This window comes from Ursus arctos, unplaced genomic scaffold, assembly GCF_023065955.2.
Source record: "Ursus arctos isolate Adak ecotype North America unplaced genomic scaffold, UrsArc2.0 scaffold_10, whole genome shotgun sequence".
In the NCBI taxonomy this organism is placed as follows: Eukaryota; Metazoa; Chordata; class Mammalia; order Carnivora; family Ursidae; genus Ursus; species Ursus arctos.
Window position 1 is genome coordinate 30,676,167 of NW_026622764.1, and position 23,423 is coordinate 30,699,589.

The window sequence follows — 23,423 nt, forward strand, 5'->3', positions numbered from 1 at the left end:
CATCCTAGGCAGAAAAAGCAGTTTACCTACATGGTTTCATTTCAGGGTACAAAATCTCTTCCAATTGCTGGCTCATTCCTGCATTTCACCTGATACAGGTGTTCTCAAGTTCAGCCTTAGATTAAAATGCACATTTTCCCATGAAGGGGTTGTAGGGATCACATTCAACATCATCAGAGCATAGAAAGGTAGCCTGAGAGGTCTAAAGATAATTTCACCTCACAATTTTGTCAGCCTTGAATTGCATCACTCAGTGTTCCATACTGTGCTTATCTTCTTCCCCATCATCACATCAGCTGATGTTCGTGCTTTCTATTTTACTTAGGAAATGAAAGTAATCAGAGGAGAAATTCTCCATGCCCTCCCACCCCATCTTCCTGCATCTGTGCCTTTATATTTTGCCTTTCCCTTTGAGGTGCACTGTCCATGTCCCTGGGTCAGTTCAGACTCTTCCAGTGTGCCCGAGATGCTGCCTCCTCTTGCCTACTTAAGGACATTGCCAGCAATTCTTTCTTCTTCCTCCAGACCATCAGTTTCCCCTTCATTACTGGATATTCCCTGTTGGAGCTGTCATTTTGTACATCTATGAAAGAACCCCCTTTTGACTCACTTGTTGTACCTGCAGCTGCTGCCCTAATAGGCTTCCTGCACCTAGTGTTTTGGATTCTGTTCCTGGAATTTTCTTTGGAACCTACTCCAGTAAGAACTTTGCCCTCTGAGTTTGAGAAGTTCTTTGTAGATCTTGGATAGTAGTCTTTTATCTGTAGTTGTCATTTGCAAATATATTCTCCCATTCCGTGGGCTGCCTCTTAGTTTTTTTGATTGTTTCCTTGGCTGTGCAGAAGCTTTTTATCTTGATGAAGTCCCACAAATTCATTTTTTCTTTTGTTTCTCTTGCCTTTGGAGATGTGTCATGAAAAAGTTGCTGTGGCCGATGTCAAAGAGGTTGTGGCCTATGTTCTCTTCTATGATTTTGATGGATTCCTGTCTCACATCGAGGTCTTTCATCCATTTGGAGTTTATCTTTGTGTATGGTGTGAGAGAGTGGTCAAGTTTCATTCTTTTGCATATAGCTGTCCAATTTTCCCAGTACCATTTATCGAAGAGACTGTCTTTTTTCCACTGGATGTTTTTTCCTGCTTTGTCAAAGATTAGTTGCCCAAAGAGCCGAGGGTCCATTTCTGGGGTCTCTATTCTGTTCCACTGGTCTACGTGTCTGTTTTTGTGCCAGTACCATGCTGTCTTGGTGATCACAGCTTTGTAGTATAGCTCGAAATCCGGCATCCGTGATGCCCCCAGCTTTGTTTTCCTTTTCAACAATTCCTTGGCAATTCAGGGCCTTTTCTAGTTACACACAAATTTAAGGGCTGTTTGTTCCAGTTCTTTGAAAAATGTCATTGGTATTTTGATTGGGATGGCATTGAACGTGTAGATTGCTCTGGATAGCATAGACATTTCAACTATGTTTATTCTTCCAATCCATGAGTGTGGAATATTTTTCCATCTTTTTGTGTCTTCCTCAATGTCTTTCAAGAGTGATTTGTAGTTTCTAGAATATAGATCCTTTATGTCTTTGGTTAATTCCAAGGTAACGTATGGTTTTTGGTGCTATTGTAAATGGGATGGATTCCCTAATTTCTCTTTCTTCGTCTCATTGTTCGTGTATAGAAATGCAACTGATTTCTGAACATTGATTTTGTATCCCGCCACATTACTGAATAATCAAATCAAAAAATGGGCAGAAGATATGAACAGACACTTTTCCAATGATGACATACAAATGGCTAACAGACACATGAAAAAATGTTCAAAATCATTAGCCATCAGGGAAATTCAAATCAAAACCACCTTGAGATACCACCTTACACCAGTTAGAATGGCAAAAATGGACAAGGCAGGAAACAACAAATGTTGGAGAGGATGTGGAGAAAGGGGATCCCTCTTACACTGTTGGTGGGAATGCAAGTTGGTACAGCCACTTTGGAAAACAGTGTGGAGGTCCCTTAAAAAGTTAAAAATTGAGCTACCCTATGATCCAGCAATTGCACTACGGGTATTTACTCCAAAGATACAGACGTAGTGAAGAGAAGGGCCATATGCACCCCAACGTTCATAGCAGCATTGTCCATAATAGCTAAATTGTGGAAGGAGCCGAGATGCCCTTCAACAGATGACTGGATTAAGAAGATGTGGTCCATATATACAATGGAATATTACTCAGCCATCGGTATGAACGATTACACAACATTTGCAGCAACATGGACGGGAGTGGAGGAGATTATGCTAAGTGCAATAACTCAAGCAGAGAAAGACAATTATCATATGGTTTCACTCATTTATGGAACGTAAGAAATAGGAAGATCGGTAGGAGAAGGAAGGGAAGAATGATGGGAGGTAAACCGAAGGGGGAATGAACCATGAGACACTGTGGACTCTGGGAAACAAACTGAGGGCTTCAGAGGGGAGGGGGGTGGGGGATTGGGATAGGCCGGTGATGGGTATTAAGGAGGGCACTTATTGCATGGTGCACTGGTTGTTATATGCAAGTAATGAATCATGGAACACTACATCAAAAACTGGGGGTGTACTGTATGGTGACTAATATAACAAAATAAAATTTATTATAACACACACACACACACACACACACACACACACGAACTTTGCCCTCTGTCCCCCCTAGAACTTTTATTGTCAAAGTCACCAATCCTCTTAATGTTGCTTACTCTCTCCTTGGAAACATTTCTTACTTGGCTTCAGGATACCATTCTTATCTGGATTTGCCTCTGGGTTTTGTATTTTCCTTTGCTCACATCTTTGCATTTCCCAGACTGTAAACATTGTGTGCCTCTGGGCTTGGTCCCTAGAGATATTCTCTTTACCTAGCTCTCTATGCTTTGTGCTGACATCTATACTCACTCTTTTCATGAACTCATCTCATGGCTTTAAATATCAACCATACATGAATGCCTTCCAGTTTTTCTTTCTCTGCTTTGTCCTCTCCCCTGAGCTCTAGACATGTATATTCATGTATATATCTCCCCTTAGATGCCTATAAGCTTCTTAAAATTAACATGTCTAAAACTAAGCTCCTGCTCTCTGAAGCCTCCCCCACCCACGACCTGTTTCACTGCAGCTCTATTTTTCTGGTTCCTCTGGCCAAAACCCATAAAATTCATTCATACTTCCCTTCCTTCTCTTACATGCCACATTAGATCCATCAACAAATCATCTTGACTGTGCTTTTTAAATTATATCCAGAACCCTTCATCTTCTCACCACTTCCCTTGCCACTCCCTTGGAGTGCCACTGTGAACCACGGTTAGTTCAGCCTGGTTGGGGACAGTGGCTCCTGCTCCTCACCCTTGTCATCTCTTCTCCATCCAACAGCCATGGGAACCTTTAAGCATCTTACTCAGCACCCTACAGTGGCCTCCTGTCTCACCAAGAGTAAAAGCCAAAGTCCTTTCAGGGCCCTGCATGATTGACATGCCTCCTGTTCCCCAGAGTGGCCTCTCTGATAATCTCACTCCCATCCAGCCCCACTGGCTCCTCTCCGTTCCTGAACGCGCCAGGCAAGTTTCTACTTCAGGGCTTCTGTACTTGGTGTTCTGTCTGCCAGGAATGTTCCTCCCCTAGATATCACTATGGCTCACCTCCTTGCTGACTTCAGGTTTTTACTCCAATATTTTATAGAGAGTCCTTTATCTGAAATTGTCACTATTCTGCCACCCTCTCCAAATTTGTTGTCCCCCTTCCCCGCACTGTTTTTCTCCTTGGCCATTTTCACTATCTAGAATCCTTTATATTTTACTTATTATATCCCCCCACTGCAATTTAAATTTCATGAAGGCAATATACATATATTTTTAATTTATCAGCAGCCCCCCCACTTCTTCCATACTTCCTCCATCTCTTTACAGTATAAAGCTTGCCTATATTGTAGATTTAATTAAGCATTATAGAATGCTTTCACTGTCCCAGGGCTGTATCAGGTACATTTACACATTTAATTTAATTTTCCCACTTTATCTCCGAAATCAACATTGTGATTCCTGTTTTACAGATGAATGAAAAACCAGAGACTGAGAAAGATGTACAGTGTCTTTACTGCAGATAATAATAGGTATTGGAATGGGGCTTTAAACTCAAGGCCTTCTCACTTCACGTTATGCGCTTTTCTAATATACCACTAGGGATAAATCCACTTTTACAATAATGATTTAACTTCTGAAAGGGAATTTGAAAAGGACTGTCCTTGTCAATCCTTTGCCATCTCAATTCTTACCCCCTACCCCGTCTTCTGTCTTGTCATGCTGTTTCTCTCCAGCACCAAACTCAGCTGCTATTGAGGACACTTGTAAATTTGGAACAGTCATAAAAGCACAGGTCCTATCTTCCAGCAATGGTATTCAGTGACAGGAGCAGTGAGACAGAATGGGAAGGGAGAATTCAGCAGAAAGGTTTTAAGAATTTCCCTCTCTGATGCATGAACTAACTCAGAGGACACCAAGAGTTAGAGAAGAGCTGAGCCAGAAATGAGTTTGGAGCAAAGTGGCTGAGAATATCTAAGAAGTAAAGTCTGGTCTGAGAGGAAACTGTCTTGACCTGAGCCCGTGTGGCTCAAAAACCAAGCAACCTAGATGACACCAAGAGTTAGAGAAGAGCTGAGCCAGAAATGAGTTTGGAGCAAAGTGGCTGAGAATATCTAAGAAGTAAAGTCTGGTCTGAGAGGAAACTGTCTTGACCTGAGCCCGTGTGGCTCAAAAACCAAGCAACCTCGATGACTGTGGTGTTGTCACAGGGATACTGTGCCTTCTTTGGCTCTAAATAGTCTCCATTCTGTAATCTCATCCTGTTTTCTTATTGGTGTAACTTTTGATGTAACTTTTGATGTAAATGTAAAATTGTTTCCACATCTATAAAACAAGATAGTGGGGATCAGTGATTCCATTAGGGCACCTTTAGTTTTTAAATTATGTGATTTTTTTTTTTTTAAGATTTTAAATATTTATTTGACAGAGAGAGAGACAGCCAGCAAGAGAGGGAACATAAGCATGGGGACCGGGAGAGGAAGAAGCAGGCTCCCAGCGGAGGAGCCTGATGTGGGGCTCGATCCCAGAACACCAGGATCACGCCCTGAGCCAAAGGCAGACGCTTTATGACTGAGCCACTCAGGCGCCCCTAAATTATGTGATTTTAAAATCCTGCCTTATACTAGTGATTTTGAATCTAGACCTAGTGATAATCAGACCTCTTTTGACTATGCAAAATTTCCCTTAAAATCATAATTTATATTTTTAACCAAATACAAAGAATTGCTGAAGCACTTTCAGATACAAGTTAAGGTGTTTTTTAAAAATCAGTTTTATTTCTTATTGAGATTGTCAGACAGCCTCATCTTAAGAATGACAACACAGACCCTGCTTCCAAAGTAATGGGGGCTGGAAAAACCCCGTGCCCTCAGATAATGGGTAGTGTTTCTTTAACGTAAGTAAAGGATTTCATGGCATGGCATATCTTCTGATCACTTTCCATTGGTTGAAGGGGAGATTTTGAAAGCCAGATAGAAATTATAACATTAAATGACCAAATTAGTTTTTTCTCAAAATGCAGAGCTGATCTTCTAATTTTTTTTTTAAGATTTTATTTATTTATTTTACAGAGAGAGAGCATGAGAACAAGCAGGGGGAGCGGCAGGGAGAGGGAGAGGGAGAAGCATGTTCCCCACTGAACTGGGAGCCTACTGTGGGGCTCGATCCCAGGACCCTGGGTTCAGGACCTGGGCTGAAAGCAGACGCTTAACCGACTGAGCCACCCAGGTGCCCCTGGTCTTCTTTTATTTTTATTTATTTAAGTAATCTCTACATCCAATGTCGGGCTTGAACTCAAGACCCTGAGATTAAGAGTTGCATGCTGTTCCCACTGAGCCAGCCAGGCTCCCCTTAATACTTTCAGTAAAACATATTTAGAAGGGAAATCTGTCCTCCTCCTAAAGGCATGTATTTTTTTCAAAGCAAATCTGTTTCTTTTCTATACTGTCTCTCTTGGACTGAGAGTAGTTTAAATTGTTAATCCTTTTCATTAGGGAGCTTTTTCAGTTTACTTGAAATGTTTCCTAGTGTTTTTTCTCAACTTTTAAAAAATACTTTCCCCCTCTTTTTTGTACTTATCTACATTTTTCTGTACTTATCTACATTTTTCTGTGCCTATTATAACTGTTAGAAAATGATTATAAAATGATTAATAATGAATCAAGGAGTTAAGCTCATGTCGATTGTAAAAGAATTTACCCAGTTATTTATTTTTTTTGCTTTATTTCTTAAGCTTATTTTATATTCATATTTTTATCCATTTTTAAATGTTTACTGAGGTTCATCTGCTCACCAGTTTTTTTGTGGAAAAAAATATCATACTGTAATCTTTTCTTGTCTTCATAATTAATAAACCTTAGACACTTGTGATTGTTTAAACGGCAGAAAAAAGACAATGGTTATCAAACTTAAAATGTTTCTTTTTAAAGAAAGCTAAAACTTCTGCTCTCTAGTCTTGAACAATCAGTGTGTTTCCTGATTGCAGAGTCAGGAAATACTTAACTTTTGAAGCAATAACGGTTATTCCTGGGAACTTTTATAATTGGCTGCATAGCGATAACGTGGACTTTAACAAATACAGCGAAATTACTGCTGGCTTATTTAAAAAGAAAGAGAACTTCTTAAGTGTGACAAAAGGCTAATTACTGAGGACCGCTTCAGTTTGGCATATTTAGTGCTCTCGGAGGACGACTTTCAACTGACTTCCTGACCAAAGGTATCTTTCCCTAGTGCTTTTTACTATCCAGATTTTTCTCCAGTGTTTGCCTAGACCTTTAAACATCAGTTGTGGTTCTTGTAGAATTTGTTTTCTTTTGAAGTCAGGTGGAGTGTAATTTTTATAATACCCCCGGATTTCTTGGAGTGTGATAACTAATTATGATAATGAGAAACCACAGCATGACTTCCAGGGAATTAGTGGCAATTTTTTTCCCCCTTCTAGAGTGAGGAATTGCTATGGTCTGATTTTTGATATTTGAAATTAAATTCTTTTATGAGGTCACTGAAGATGTAACAACAACATACTGGCTTAAGGTGGCACTGTGCTTTTTCTTAATATTATGAGGCATTTGAAAAAAAGCCCTGTTCATTTATTGTTTGTTGACTTGACTATTGTGTCTTAATGAAAATGAATAATTTCAATGGCTTAAGCTATTTCTGGTTTAATAGTAGAGTGAATTTTCCATGTCATTGCTCCTGTATTGACCCTGGTGCAAAAATAATCTCACAGAAATTTGGATCTGGATGAGGTCTTACTGACCATCTATCTAGCCCCCCTCCCACCCCCTTTCACTGGTGAGGAAACTCTAGGATGCAGAAGAGCACGAATTCCTGGCAGAGCTGGGGACAGAATACAAACCTCTCAGTCCCTATTTGGTAGAGTCTTTTTCATGATTGTTTTGTGTTAAAGATTAGGTGCTGCTACAGAATAAAAACCTTGCCTTTAGGGACGTCTGGGTGGCTCAGTTAAGCACCTGCTTTCGGCTCAGGTCATGATGCCAGTGCCCTGGGATCGAGTTCCACATCAGGCTCCTTGCTTGGCAGGGAACCTGCTTCTCCCTCTAACTGCTGCTCCCCCTGCTCGTGCTCTCTCTCTCTGATAAATAAATAAATAATAAAATCTTCAAAAACAAAGCAAAAAACCCTTGCCTTTAGTTGGCATTAAATCCTCATCAGGTTCCATGTGACATAGTCAGATATCCTGAGCAATGGCGTTATTCATGGCTCGAGTATGAATAACTAGATTATGCACCTAGAGTGTATAGTTTGAATGCCCCATGGCATCTGGAGACACTATGACACACACATTCACTTCCTGGCTGGGTGAGCACTGAGCAGAGTGAAAAGTTACAGCTTTCCATTTTTGGGGGTACCAGATCTCGAGTTAGCAACAGGAACTTACTAAACCTGTATCAATCCTAGAGAACTTTTATTAGGATTCTAGGTAGTTGTTCACTACTATTTATACTCTGTTTCCTGACAGTAGTCACTCAGTTTCTTCTGAGCACAGAATACTTTCCCAGCAGTCACATGGAAGAATTCTGGGAAGAATAAAATCACCACCACTCAGTCCCCCACTGAAGAGTTTACAGTATAATGGTGGAGGGGGAAAAAGAGATGTTGAAAGATACAATACATATGAAGAGTCAGATTCATTCAAAAACATAGAAACGTACATATAAATATGTCAGTTAATACTGTCCTAGGGGAGAGTGCCATTTTTCCAAAATATCACAGGTATGTGCAAGTACTGGACTGAGTTTTATTTTTCTTGTGCTGCTTCTGATTGCTCCCTCAAATTAAATGCCTCGTAGAGTTTCATGTTTCTCTAATAACTCATTTCCCCACTATGGATATTTTACTGACCTTACTTTATCCCTGTCTCTCCCCTGGTGTGGGCTCTGACTGTGTTGGCAGGGGCTGTGTAATGTTTTATGTGTACTTTCCACGTAATGATAAGCAGAAACAGCTGGATGGTGTCAGGTCAGTTCTGCAGGTGGAACCTCTCTGCAGCCCAGGTCATTAAAAGCTGTTGATAGTCATTACCTGAGGGAGGGTATTATGGTGCAGTTAACTACTCAGATTATTGGAAGATGAAATGACCAACTCACTTTAGTCAAGATGATAAGCTTTGCTTATGTAAACTGGATCATTAACTGAATTACATTCAGGTACTAAGCCTTTGCCTGTGGTCACAGGGAAGTGTCAGTAAGACTATAGAAATTCAGCCCCTAATCAAGTCCTCCCATATAAAAGCCCTCAATATAATGGTAGGGAAAGGGTACCAAGAGAGGAATTGATACACCTAAGGTTGAATCAACTTTAATTGTAGTCTCAAAGGTAGAATATAACTCTAATAATAGTTTACATATTTGTAACAAGATCAAAATTCTGCAGGTTCAAAAAAACAATCTTACAGATATTTCTTTACAAAGGCACTTCAGAAATTCAGGAACACTTGGGTTGCAAAATTAGATGGAAAAGTATTTTATGAAATATGGTTAGTGAGGAAGAAGGCATCCAGCTATCTTAGGGTTTTGCCTAACAGCCACTAGAATCATTCTGCCTGTTTTTTTTTTTTTTTTAAAGATTTTATTTATTTATTTGATGGAGAGAGAGAGAACAAGCAGGGGAAGGGGCGGGCAGAGGCTCCTCGCTGAGCAGAGAGCCAGACATGGGGCTCAATCTCAGGACTCTGGGATCAGAACCCAAGCCGAAGGCAGACACTTAACCAACTGAGCCGCCCAGGTGCCCCAGAATCATTTTGCTTTTTGCAGGGTTGCATATGTAGCTCACTCTCCTTAGCTTTGGCCCTTGTCAGATACTAAGGCAAAAAGGAAATGACAGAGGGCTAAGGTTGCTGGTCATGTGTTAGTAAAAACACCTGACTTCTTTCCCGAGACAGGTCAGGTGTTCAGGGTAGTCATTAAAACTATGGCATTTGGACTTTATTCTTTCATAGGAAGTACTTGACCAGCAAGCTGAAATTCTTATGATTTTGAACTGTGAGTGGTCTGGCAGTATATCCCAAATAATTATGAGAAAGAGAAGTTCCCATTTCAGAATTGCTGCTAGAAGATTTGAAGATATACCATATATGTCTAAATGTAAAACAACCCTGAAGATAAAATAATCTTTTCCAAGGATAAAAATTACCCACACCCCCCCTCCCCAATTTTTTTTTTCCCTTTGGCCAGCATAAGCATGTACTTTGTACCAGGAATCATTCTAGGTTCTGGGATACAAGAGAAAAAAGAAAAAAAAAAAAAAACCAACAAAACAAAAACAAAAACAACCCACAAAAGACAAATCACTGCCCTCCTAGGGCCTACATTCTGGCAAATAAATTATACAGGAGGCTAAAAGAGGTAAGTGCTATAGACAGTTATGAAGTAGGGGAAAAAATCCAGGGTGTGTGTGTGTGTTGAGGTGGGGGGGGGGGCGCGTGCTGCCTCACGAGATGGCCTTGGAGCATGGATTGAGTGAGATGAGGGAGTGAGCCATGCAGTGAACTGGGAGAGGAGCCTGGAGCGCAAAGCCCTTGAGGGAGGAGTGTAGAGGGCACGTTCCAAGAATAGTTAGGAGGCCAGTGTAGCAGCAACAGAGTGAGAAAAGTTTAGGAGTAAGGTCATAGGAAGTGGGGTTAGGATGAAAGATGAAAATCTTGGTTGACCAGAGGTTGTATGGAGGACATGTAGCCACAGTGCATATTTAATATACACATGTCATATGCAGATGGCGTGGGCCCGTAGGGCATTGTAAGGATCTTGTCTTTTATTCTTAATGAAATGGGCACCTTGGAGGATTTACAGGTGAGTAACATGCCATTTGTTTAAGAAGGATTCTACTTCAGTTTAAAAAGGCTCCTTCTGGCTTTTGAGAGTAGTTTGAAGGGGGCAAGGGACACCAGTTAAAAGATTAGTGCAGTAAACCAAATGAGAGATGATGATTTGTATTCTGTTGTATGAATGTACCACATTTTATCTCTTTGCTTTTTCCCCCCTTCAGTTTTATTGAGATATAATTGACATACAAGGTTGTATTAGGTCACGGTGTACAATAACATGATTTGATACATGTATATATTGGGAAACGATTGACAAAATCAGTTTAACATCACTCACCTCACATAGTTACAGGTTTTCTTCTTGTGTTGAGAGCTTTTAAGATCTACTTGCTTCGCAACTTTCACCCAAATATATAATGTAGTTTTATAGTCATCATGCTGTATATGACATCCCCAGAACTCATCCCCAGAACTTGTAACTTTGGATCATTCCCGACACTCTCTTCACCTCCTTTGCCCCTGGCAACCACCAGTCTGTTTTCTCTATGAGTTCAGTTTTTAAAAATTCCATGTGTAATTGAGATCATGCAGTATTTGTCTTTCTCTGTCTGACTTATTTCAGTTAGCATGATGCTCTTGAGGTCCAGTCATGTTGTTGCAAATGGCAGGTTTCCTTTTTTATGGCTAAATAATATTCCACTGCACACATATTTATATCTGTGTATTACTTTTTTTTTTTTTTTTAATCTATTCATTGTGGAGGGACACTGAGGTTGTTTCCATTTCTTGGCTATTGTTACAATGTTGCAGTGAATGGGGGGGTACAGATATATTTTTTCAGATAGTAATTTTCTTTCTTTTGGATATATACCTGGGAGTGGAATTGCTGGATCATATGATAGTTCTATTTTTAATATCTTGAAGAAACTCCATCCTGTTTCCCATACTAACTGCAAGAGTTTACATTCCCGCTGACACAATGTGGGGATTCCCTTTTCTCCACATCTTTGCCAGTACTTACCTCTGGTCTTTTTGATGATAACCAATTGGTAAGATGATACATCTCATTGTGGTTTTGATTGCATTTCCCTGATGGTTAGTGAGTGTTCATTTGTTGATGAACATTTGGGTTGGTTGTTTTGGGTATTGTGACTAAGGCTTCTGTGAATATTTGTGGACCAGGTTTTGTGTGGACATGTGTTTTCAGGGCTGTTAGCAAATTTCTAGGGGTGGAATTACTGGGTCATGAGATAGGTCTGTGCTTACCCCCTGAGAAACTCCCAAAAGATTTTCTAAAGTGGTTTTGCCATTTCACATCTCTGCATACAATGTAGAGAGTTCCGGTTGCTCCACACTCCAGCGGGACTTTGTCTTTTTGGTGTTAGCCATTCTAATAGGTGTGTAATGGTATCTTATTATGGTTTTAATTTGCATTTTTTCTGAAGGCTAATGCAGATGTGGAGTGTCTGGATCTTAATCTCTTTATCCAGAAAATTTATTTTATGCTCATTGTTGAAACTTTGGTTCCTTTCAGCTGACACTTACAATAACTTTTATTTATTGTTTGCATTTATTTATTTTTTCAGTCCTGGTTGATATGCGTTAGTGTATACTTTTTTTAATCTTAATTTTTTTAAGACCTCTGACCCCATATAATAACTTTTCAAAGTACTGAAAGGATATATTATGATTTATTAAAGGTTGGCAGTGGCCTATTTAGTCTTCCAGTTTTGTTTTGGGGAGACTAATGCACTTAAAATGGGAGAGTATAATAATGATATCAAAGTTCTATCTTCCCTTTAAATCATTTATGTCCGACAGTGTAATTTAAGTTTATGCTTTATCCTGTACAGGGTCCTTCTATACGTTATCATTTAGGATGAGAATGTATTCCGTGTGATAAGAACATGTCTAAGTAAACCTGAGTTATCTCTAAGTATTCAATTGAAATGCGGATTTTCACTTCTTTCGCAGGTTCCTGATGTGATCAGCAGCATAAGGCAGTTGTCTAAGGCTGCCATGAAAGAGGATGCCAAAGCCAGCAAAGACAACGAGGATGCCTTTTACAACTCTCAGAAGTTCGAAGTCCTGTACTGCGGGAAGGTGACGGTGACCCATAAGAAGGCCCCGTCGAGCCTCATCGACGACTGCATCGAGAAGTTCAGCTTGCACGAGCAGCAGCGCCTGAAGATCCAGGGCGAGCAGCGCGGCGCGGACGCGGGCGACGACCCGGTGGTGTTCGAGGCCGCGGCGCCCGGCCCAGCCACCGACATCCTGTCCGAGGAAGGGGATGGCGTCCCCGACGCCCAGCCTGCCTTACCGCCCGCGGCCAGCCAGCCGGGGCTGCCCAGCTCTCGAGCTGGCTTCCCGGAGCGGATTTTGGAAGATTCTGGCTTTGATGAACAGCAGGAGTTCCGGTCTCGGTGCAGCAGCGTCACCGGAGTCATGCAAAGGAAAGTTCACGAGAACAGCCAAAAACCACTGCCGCGAAGGAGGCACGCCAGCGCGCCGAGTCACGTACAGCCTTCGGACTCAGAGAAGAACCGGACGATGCTGTTCCAGGTGCGGCCAGGCGGGGTGCTGCCGGGGGGAGGAGGGTGAAGCACGCAGGGCTCGCTAGCCAGCTGCAGCCAGCGCAGGCCCCTCCCCGTTTGGCGCTCTGCGCTGGTCCCGCTTTTATTCCTTCGGCTGGCAAGCAGGGAAGGCATGTGGAGAGAAGAGCAAAGAAAACAGAGAAGTAGAGAAGGGCTCAGAGGCAGACATGGAATGTGGATTTTAGGAAGTGAGGGAACAGGGTGAGGAGAGATGGAGAAAGAAGCGATTAAACACGTTACCCTTCATATCACCAGCATTTGCCTTAGGGTGATTCTTAAATAGATGTTGTGTCTTACAGAGGATTTAAAGATGTGAATAATCTGGGAAAGTGTAATAGGCATGGAGGAGAAAGAGAAAAGTTTTCTTTGGAGAAGGAAAAGTCTAGAGACTCCTAGGTCTATTTTCAGATGATGTGACACAAAAAAAGAAAGTTAAAGAAACACCATGGACGGGACAACTTATTGGATCCATTGCTAAAATAATGTGGTGCAAGCTATGTTATAGGTGTGAAAGATACATCTTCATTAAAAAGTAGTCTTTGAATTTATATGGGATACAGTAAATGTCAAGTTCCACCTAAAAGAACTTAAGTCAAAACAATGCCCTGGAGAGGTTCTTTAAGTCCTCAGCTTGTAAGATCTGAGTTTTCTTGAAAAAAAAAAAAAAAAAAAAAAGAGCGACTGTCCTTTTATCCTGTGGTAGTGAACCCTTGGGTAGGAAATTCCACTGTGTACCTTGATAAACAGACCCAGTGTGTAATACTTGCTTATCAGAAGCCTGTGGGTTCTTTTGTTTTGTCCTGTTTTGTTTTTGATAACTCTAGGCATGTAATGAAAGAATCCAAAGTCTTTTCTTGGGTGATACGTTGACTGAGCTTCCTCTCTTTTGGGAGCTCTCAGATGTATTCATTTTCTCAGCTAGCCACGGTAATTGGTGTTAATTTCCCTGGTTGTGGATTTTCAAAAAGTTTAATCTGCTCTACTGCAAATGTTATCGTTTTGTTGACCATTTTGGGAGGAATTATGATTATAAATTATGGTTACATGATTGATGTTTTTAGAAATCATGAAGTGAAGAAAGATTGCAAGTTTTTAAAAGGACGATCATTTTTAAAGAACAGAATGGTTTCTTGTAAACTAAGACCAACTTAATTTTCATGAGTTTTAGACAAAAGGAGGAAATGTGTTTAGGCAGCTGATATTTGGAGTTGAAATACTGGTTGGATTGGATTTTGAAGCACATTGGATGTTGAAGATATGTATAGCAATTGAATCTATATTACTAGTTGGATATTAATTGTAAAGTAAGATGTTAGGTCCTTGCGAGTTGAAATTAACTGGAATGTTTTTATTTTTAAGGTTGGGCGATTTGAGATTAACCTTATCAGTCCAGACACTAAATCAGTTGTGCTTGAAAAGAATTTTAAAGATATCTCTTCTTGTTCTCAGGTACGTATTAAAGTACGTCATAGGTTTGACGAAACCAACTTAATCTTATTTTTAACTTAACCACAAAACAACTAGAAGTAAACTCCTTTAAATTTTACGATTTTTTTTCATTTTAATTTTTTGGGTGGATTTGTCTTAAATGAAGTGCTTCTGTGTTTATGTCTCTACTAGTAACAAAATCCTGTCTAAGTCCCTCAGTATCATAATAGTTGGTCCTCATTTTTATCACCCTTTCTCCTCATAACGTCACTTCGTCAAATTCTGTCCTCTGGTGGAATTTTTGTGGTGGTGAGTTCTTTTGAAAATATCTTCACAGTTAGTGTTCCTCAGTCTTGGGCAGTGGGACTTGTGGGTATGACTGAGTCGAGTTTGCTCTTTATGCCGTAGTAGGTAGTAAAAGGAGAACTAGTACTTTCCACTTCTTTTAATGTAAATGCTAAAGTTTGAAAAGAAAGTGTTGGTATATTTTTGCTCATTTGTTTATTTTTAATTGACAAACTGTATATTTGAACACTTTGAAGTTACTGATACAGCTAGACGTGTACAACCAGGTCATAGTAGGCATAAACCAGTGTCCTAAGGACCACAGGAATAATTTAGAATATCAATCCCACAGGGAGAGCCACCTAAATGTATTGTAAACATAGAAAGAATTTTTAAAGATGTTGGACTAGAGCGAGTATCTAAATCTCAATATGGGAAGGTTAAGAGTGCAAGGATCCCTCTGTGGAAGTCTCTGGAATAGAGAGGGATTAACTTCTTTCCTAGCAGGGTGGCTTAGAGTCACCTTTAGGGACCCAGATCTGGCTAAGGTCCTCTTCTGTATTTTAATGTTGAAAAATCAAGACTACCTATTTATTTTTAAATTCCAGAGTTAGTGTGGCCCTAGGTATAGTATTCAGACACTCTGCCCTTTCAAAAATGATGAGCTTTTGTACCTCTTGTTAATTATTCCCCTTAGCCTCAGCTAATGCCTTTTCACTTCTAATATTTTAATATTTGTTCTATTAATGGTGACATAAAATTATGTCACGAAGATTAAAACGTTCTACTCTAATAACTGAGAGAGAGGCAGCATCTGATTATAGGAATGATAAATGGCACTTTTTAAAATTCCTATTTAAAGGACCAAAAACTGGGTAGAAAGATTGTATTCACTTGAACCGAAAAAGTAGTTGTTAAGTGTTCTTGTAATTACCTGTTTACTGGGGAGATTCCCCGCAAGATCATAAACTTTGTGAGGTGTCTCATTCTGCTATTTTGTGGTGGCTCATTCTGTAGGGCATCAGAATAAGAATGTTAAGATAGAGCTTAATACTTAGGTGTTCAGTAAATGTTGAATGAACATTTCTGTGTGTGGAACCTTGTGCCAAGTACAGAGGAGAAAGTGATATGCAAACCAGCGTAGTTCCTGCCCCCGGAACACAGAGAGTCATCCAAAGAAGTGGTACCTCTCACCCACACATTTCTCAAACCTCCCAGTAAGGAACCAGCAATGCTCATTGAACATCCAAAGGAAAAAAAAATAGAGAGGGGTAAAAAAAAAAAGAAAAAAAGAACCACCCAAACCAAATATATGAAACTGGCAATTCAAACATGATTTTGGTTTTTTCCCTCTTTTTTTTTTTAAAGCGAGTATGTGGAGGAAGGGGAACCCTTTTGCACTGTTGGTGGGAATGCAAACTGGTGCAGCCACTCTGGAAAACGGTGTGAAAGTTCCCCAGAGAGTTAAAAATAGAGCTACCCAATGACCCAGCAACTTACCGAAAGGATACAAAAATACTAATTTGAAGGGGCACATGTACCCCAATGTTTATAGCAGCATTATCAACAATAGCCAAACTGTGGAAAGGACGCAAATGTCCATCAGCTAATGAATGGATGAAGAAGGTGTGATTCTCACACACACACACACACACACACACACACACACACACACACACACAGGAATATTACTCAGCAATCAAGAAGAATGAAATCTTGCCATTTGCCATGACGTGGATAGAGCTAGAGTATATTATGCTAAGTGAAATAAGTCAATCAGAAAAAGACAAAAACTATATGATTTTACTCATATGTGGAATTTAAGAAACAAAACAGATGAACATCGGGGAAGGGGGGATAAAAAGAGACAGGGAAGCAAACCGTAAGAGACCCTTTTCTTTCTTTCTTTTTTTTTTTTTTTTTAAAGATTTTATTGATTTATTTGAGAGAGAGAGAGAGAGAGAGAGAAAACACCAGATGGGGGAGGGGCAGAGAGAGAAGGAGAAGCAGACTCCCCACTGAGCATGAGACCAATACGGGGCTTGATCCCAGGACTCTGGGATCATGACCCGAGCCGAAGGCAGATGCTTAACTGATGGAGCCATCCAGGCATCCCCCATAAAAGATTCTTAATGATAGAGAACAAACTGAGTGTTGCTGGAGGGTGAATGGGTTGGGGGATGGGCTAAATTGGTGAGGGCTATTAAGGAGAGCACTTGTTGTGATGAGAACTGAGTGTTGTATGTAAGTGATGAATCACTGAATTCTATACCTGAAATCAATTTTACCGTATATGTTAACTAACTAGAATTAACATAAAAACTTGAAATAAACAAGTTTTGTATCCTAACCTTCTGGTTCAGAAAAAGAATTAAACATTTGTGGAAAGGCCTTTGATCAGAATAATTGTCAAGTTAATCTCTGCTCCCCCCTGCCCTACTCTTATTACTTCTTTCCACAGAATTGAACTGATACCATGTGGCCACATTCAGCAACAGGCCTGCTTTTTTTTAACACATGCATACCTACAAACATTTCTTTATGCAAAATCTATAGGACTGTGTCCCTGGCAAGCATGAGGAATAAGGGAATGGTTTTCTTTCCCGGAAACATTGCCACTGCTTGAGAACTCCCTGAACTAATGAGGTCCTATGAATTTTTCCCATTTAGTACTCAGCTAATAAAAGATATTTTGTTATCACTAAGGACTTGTACCAGATGGAATTTACTTTCAATTCGTGAATGGTAGTAACCTCACCCCTCCTTACTGACTTTTTACTTTTGGTCTGAATTGATTTCCTTTATTCACATCCATTGGATCGACTGAGCATATTACAAGAATAATGGTTACCATTTATCGAAGTTATGTGCTAGTAACTATAATAGATAATTCTCAGTTGTAAATCTCAAAAATTGCTGAGATCAGTTATCTAATGATATCTATTACTGTTATCTAATGAGAAATGGAGCCTCAGAGATCATTACTAGAAACCCAGCACAGTGTCTCATGCCTTGTAGAGGGTTTGAACTAAGAATGAAGCACAAATCTGTCTGACTCCAAAGCCTGTTTTCTTGTCACCAGGATTTAAGTGATTTCAGGACTACTTTAAATTTTTTGTCTACCTGGCTTTTTCAGTACTGTGCTTGCTATTAAAATAACAAGGTGCTGTCTACTAATTGGTGTGTATGTATTCAGCCTGGCTGAAGTTCACAGATGATTCAGAATTTTTTATTACGTATAGCTGAGGTTATTTAGCCTGCAATCAGAAAGTACAGTGATTTGTACATTTGGATAATTGACATCTGCAGTAATTTCTTTAATGTATTAGTTTTCTAACAGTTGTGGCTCCTTAAATATCTATATATGGACAGATACTCTAGTATGTTGAATGCACGCTTTAGGGGATTCATGCCATTTAATTAGAGCATTATTAGTTACAGTTTTTCTGATTCTTACTTAGCTTCATATGGACAAGAACAGGGTTTATGATAAACCATTAGACTGCTCGTTCCAAGACCAATAAATTGAAAACTCTATTACTTGCAAACACTACGTGGCAATTTTATTACAAGAGACAATGAATCATGCCATCGTATTTTTCTTCCCATGGCCCAGAGTCCCGGTGTGCAGGAGTGTTTGTCTGAAACAAAACAATCTAAGTTGCTGTTTCCCTTTATTTTATGTGTCAGAAGATCACGGCATAAGTTTGCTTTGACATTATGTCCCCTATCATGATAGCAGGCCGAGAAAGAGAAATTCATGGAAGCGTGAAAGCATAGGACTGATGCCGATTTCCATAGCATTGAGTAAAAGGACATATTGCAGTAAACACTGTACTTCTTTCCCCCTCGCAGGGTATAAAACATGTTGATCATTTTGGCTTCATCTGTCGGGAGTCAGCAGAGCCCGGGCTGAGCCAGTATATCTGTTATGTGTTCCAGTGCGCCAGCGAATCTCTGGTAAGTGGTGTGATTGTTGCCTGTGCGCTCCTGGTCTCTCAGGAGCCCGAGCCTCACAGAACTGCTACCAGTGGAAAAAGAAAAGGGCATCTAGAAACAGGTTTCTGCTCTTTAAAGCAGCAGTAGGAAAACAAAAACAAATTGTCATGGTAATTTTTAAGCCTAGATACTTTCTTGAGTTTAAGGAATCCAGTCATGTTATCAGGGCTTTTTTTAAAAGGTAGGAAAAGACTAATAATAGGAGAAGAGCTGTTATTTTTTTCCATTGCTTATGTAAGTTGAGAAGGAAGACCACTGATCTCTTACTCTCTGAATTATTATAACATCTCAGAGGAGGTGATGCTGTCATCAGCAGAGCAGAGAAGGATTTTGTTTTCTTTATTTCATTAGTCACTGTTCTCATTTTTTAAAAACTTTATTTTTTAATGGTCTCAGTTTAGCCTTCATGTTATTTTTTTGGAATTTGAAAGTCCATTCTTTCCAGCACCCTCCCCTCACTCCCTCCACCTGCCCCTTTATGGCAGCCGTTGGAGTTGAAGAAACATTTAAGGCAAACGTAGAAATACATGTGAGTGACTAAACATATTTCCATATTTTTCCCTAAAGTTTTTGACTTCTTCCACTTGTATTATCTCTCCTAACCATCTTAACACAAACCCTTAGCTCTATCACCATACTTTGAAGAAAAATATTTCCTTAGACATATAATCCTCCTGCAAGCATTTCTCCTGGGGAAACAGACACCATTTAGACATAGACAACAAGCCAGGCAGCATTCTTCTCATTTCTTTGGTGCATGTTGCCATCATTTCTGCTCAACTCTGGCCTTCCATATTCCCCATGTGGAAGGAATACGGAAGCGTAGGAATAATGAAGAAATGGGATTGAATTGGTACCAAGGCACTTTCTGACTGGGGCCCTCTGGGCCTCAGCCTGTTTTCTCTGGGGAATATAGCGCTCCCATCACTAACAGCTTCTTACTCAAGAGAGTTCCATTTGTCTTTCAGGCTTACACCAGATAATTAGCCATACGTAGGAAAAATCCACATGTTGAGATTCAGATGACCATGATATAATAGTTTCAGTTCAGGACTCGAGATAGAAATTTGAGAGTTGCCATTATCTAAATGATAGCTGGAGGCATGAGAGAAGATGAGTGCCGGCAGGGAGAGAGAGAAAGCCCAAGAGAAGCAGTGACCGAGCGCTGGAAAGTGCCAACCAAGTAAGATGTAGGTAGAAAATAGCATCAGGAGAATCCACTGTCCCTCTTCCCGCTTACCCCTCACTCCCTGCCTCCTTCATCCCTCTTCCTAGCTAAGGCTGATTCTTCCACATTCTGGATCCCTTTCCAAAACCTGTCCTATATTCCATGTTTTATTTTGGCATCTCCATTTACCCAGCTTCCCGTTTTAGAAATCATAACACATTCTCCTTCACCTACTATATTCACTTGTTCACCAAATCCTGTTAATGCAAAGATAGAAAGGTTTCTTCTCCAGTTCTCCTCCTTTCCCTCTATTCTGGGTATTCATCTTCCCTGCTTAGACTATCACACTAATGGCCTAACTAGTCTCGCTGCCACTAGCTTAATCTGTCATCTGTCCACTTTCCACATCGTGCTATAGCTTTATTTCTCACAAAATTTCCAGGGACCAGTTTATGCCTCCTTGTTAAGAGACAAAGTCTAGATTGCGTGGCATGGCAGAAAGACCTTCCTCCTTCTCTGGTCCACACTGGGATGCCTCTTCTTTTCATGGCTGTGTCCTCACACGGGCTCTCCCATCTCTTCAGCTGGTCTCTGGGCCAGACAGCAGTGGCTGGTGTGATGATTGGTGTGGTGCAGCTTTCCTTTGGTTTGCTACTGAAGCAACAAATGGTTCATGCGCGGGACACGTGAGATTGAGGATTTAAGTGAGTGGCTGGGGCTGAAGTTCTGAGATCACTGTTGGTTGCACAGAACGAGGAGTCTGCTGTGTCAGAGGAGGCCAGAGCCAGGGCTCCTACAGTGAGATTGTCAGGCAGAGAAGGTGGCCATGTGGGTTTCAAGGTCTGCCCTGCTGCTAAACAACGAGATTATGCTGTATTTTCATTATGTATTTTTCACATTCTCTTTTCTACTGCTTCATGGGATGTGAGGCAGGCCTGGCCATGCTTTACTGTGACTTGAATCCCCTTCTTCTTTTCTACTTGCATTTGTACACATCCTAGTGAAGTCTTTTTGGATGGCTTTTTTTTTTTTCTAGGAATCGACTTTTTAGTTGCTTTGTTGTCAGTGCTCTTGTTACATATGGTTCACAGGTCTCTTAACAGTTCCTATTAATCCCCACTCTTATTTGTTTACATAACTTTCTAGTTCACTAGACTGTGACTCCCACAAGTTCAGGACCATTCTTATTCTTGTCGTACCCTCCAGTGTTTCTAGAGTAACAGGTGCTTGTTAAGTGTGTTTCGAATGAGTGAGTGTGTTACCCCTACTTCAGGCAATCATTGTCTAGGTGCCGATTAATCTCATTACTGTAGAGCCTGCATTGAGAGGAAGGGTACATAAAGCCTTCTTATTCTCAATCTCATTTGTAGGTTTTATTTTGTTTGTAATTTTCAGGGTCTTTTGATTTGCTTTGTTTTTTTCCTCCCTTATACATGTAGAATGAGATTTTGAAACAGGAAGTCAGAGTAGAAGGTGTGGGACTGTGCGGTATTTTCCACCTTGAGAAGCTCTGTGACTAAGGCAACAGCCCAGCGTGGCTGAGAATGTCTTCCTTTTACATGGAAGCTGTAGCAGAATCGCCATTTTGGCACTGTTATTTAAGAAGAGCAGGCCTTTGCTAGAATCTTTTAAAACTTGTTAATCCTAGTTTTATCAGTAAGCATCTTAACTGAATAGTGGGGCATCAGAAGTGCAAGCTAGAAGAAAAATTAAATGAGATTTCCTGTATAAAAGAGTATGGTTCAAGCCGCTGACATATAGAACAAAACAAAACAGTTAATTAAATATTACAGGTCTAAGCAGTGTTATGAGTGATGTGGCTTGGCAGTTGTGTAAGACAAAGTATTGCAAAACCACACATGCTGACTTATCTTCGCTGAGCAAAAAGAATACTCACTAGCATTTTCTTTTCCATCTTTGTAACAATTGCTGTGAATTGATTAACAGTATAGTGTTTTCATGGGTCCTGGAGAGTTACACTCCAAATTTAAATGCTCAGTATGCCTTCCTTCCTTCCTTCCTTTGTAAAATATCTGTAGGCAGTTGGCTTCATCTGGTTTAACCAACACTTGAGATTTGTGGAAATTTTTTTGCATTCTCCAAAATTGATTTAAAACGTATGGGGAAAAAAATGGAAGTTGCTCCAAATAGACAAAGAAAAAGTAAAACCCCACAGATGCAGACTACAGTGTCCAGGACAAGTATGAAAAAAGAACAAAGAAGATGACTTAGGCTCCCAAGATGCAGGATTTGTATAGGGTTTAATAGTTGATATTTTTCCAGAGAATTAAACTAGGTAATCCTGTGATTCTTAGGCTTATTCTTAAATGCCATAGAATACCTAAATTTGGTGCATAAATGTTTATGAGCATTATCTTCATTATGGATTTTTACCTTAATATCAGAAATTGGCTTTCTTTGTCCCATCTCATACTTTTCACTGGAAATTTAATTTTGGCTGTTAGTAATGCTAAGAATACTCTCCTTCTGTTTGCATAGGATTGATTTATCTTTGTGCATTCCTTTACTTTTAGTCTTTCAACATGACCTATGATTTGTTGTTGTTGTATCTAGAATAAAGCACTGCACTAATTTGAACTTTTAGTTGCTCTGATCCCATGATAGAATTTATAGGCCATCTTAAAAAAGTGATGAATCTAAAAAAGCAAAACATTTAAAAACATTTAAAATTCTAGAAATCAAATATTTTAGTAATATTCGTGGCTGGAAGAAATTGGTAGCCACATATTAGACACCATTGAAATGGCCTCTTGTTTCATCTAGAAATAGAGAAGAAAACATGAAAGTTCAGTATTTTCATTGGAAGTCTTTTACAAGTTAGTATTACTAAATAACAAATAATAAATCCATTTGACAGCCAACCGGATAATTCATCCTTTCAGTGCCTTTAACAAATGAGAAACAAGAAAATAGAAACAAACATGCACATAAGCAATTGAAATTGGTTTTGAATACATACCTAACAAGGCAAATGAAATAAAACTGCAAAGGCATTAAGCATATAGTGCTTTTATTTTCAAGAACAAGAAATCTTTATTTTTTAATTATAGTATAAAAGAACAGCCTTTATGAATAACCCATTTTTATTTATGGAACAATGTGAACTTATTCATAAGCCTTTTAAAAACTTGGTAACATAGTAAAACATAACTGAATAATGACTGGCTGCTTAGTGTTTGATCTCTCCTTTTAGTAGTGATATTAGAAGAATTAAGTTTCTTTTTCATTTCAGGTTCTTCATATACTCACATGCAGAAGTCGATTAAATCCTTTAAATAATAGCTTATTCTTAAACCTGGCTGAAGGGGGAGGGGAAAGAGAGACTTTAAAAAAGTGGTTTTCAATTTCAAAGCTAGCTTGGGGGAGGCCCTTGGTACTCCACAGCTGCCCATGGAAGTTTGAGACTTTGATCTCAGTTCTACAGCATGGGAAAACCACAAGTTACATTGATGATTGTGTCGCAGAGACATGGCCTGAAGTCGGGTTAGCAGTGCATGAGGGGGAGCTGATAGTTGACCCCACAGAAGCAAGCAGGAAACTAGAATGCT

The 23,423-nt window shown here is 39.8% G+C and overlaps 1 protein-coding gene across 3 annotated transcripts in view; it reads left to right on the top strand.

Annotated features, from left to right (window-relative positions):
- TBC1D4 (TBC1 domain family member 4) overlaps nucleotides 1-23,423 on the top strand; it is a 182,270-nt gene that overhangs the window by 96,335 nt on the left and 62,512 nt on the right. For all 3 annotated transcript variants that reach the window (XM_026493413.4, XM_044381872.3, XM_026493410.4), the window contains exons 2-4: nucleotides 12,355-12,942; nucleotides 14,334-14,423; nucleotides 18,543-18,647. In XM_026493413.4, coding sequence (XP_026349198.1) covers nucleotides 12,355-12,942; nucleotides 14,334-14,423; nucleotides 18,543-18,647 — 783 coding nt within the window. The remainder of the gene's footprint in view (nucleotides 1-12,354; nucleotides 12,943-14,333; nucleotides 14,424-18,542; nucleotides 18,648-23,423) is intronic.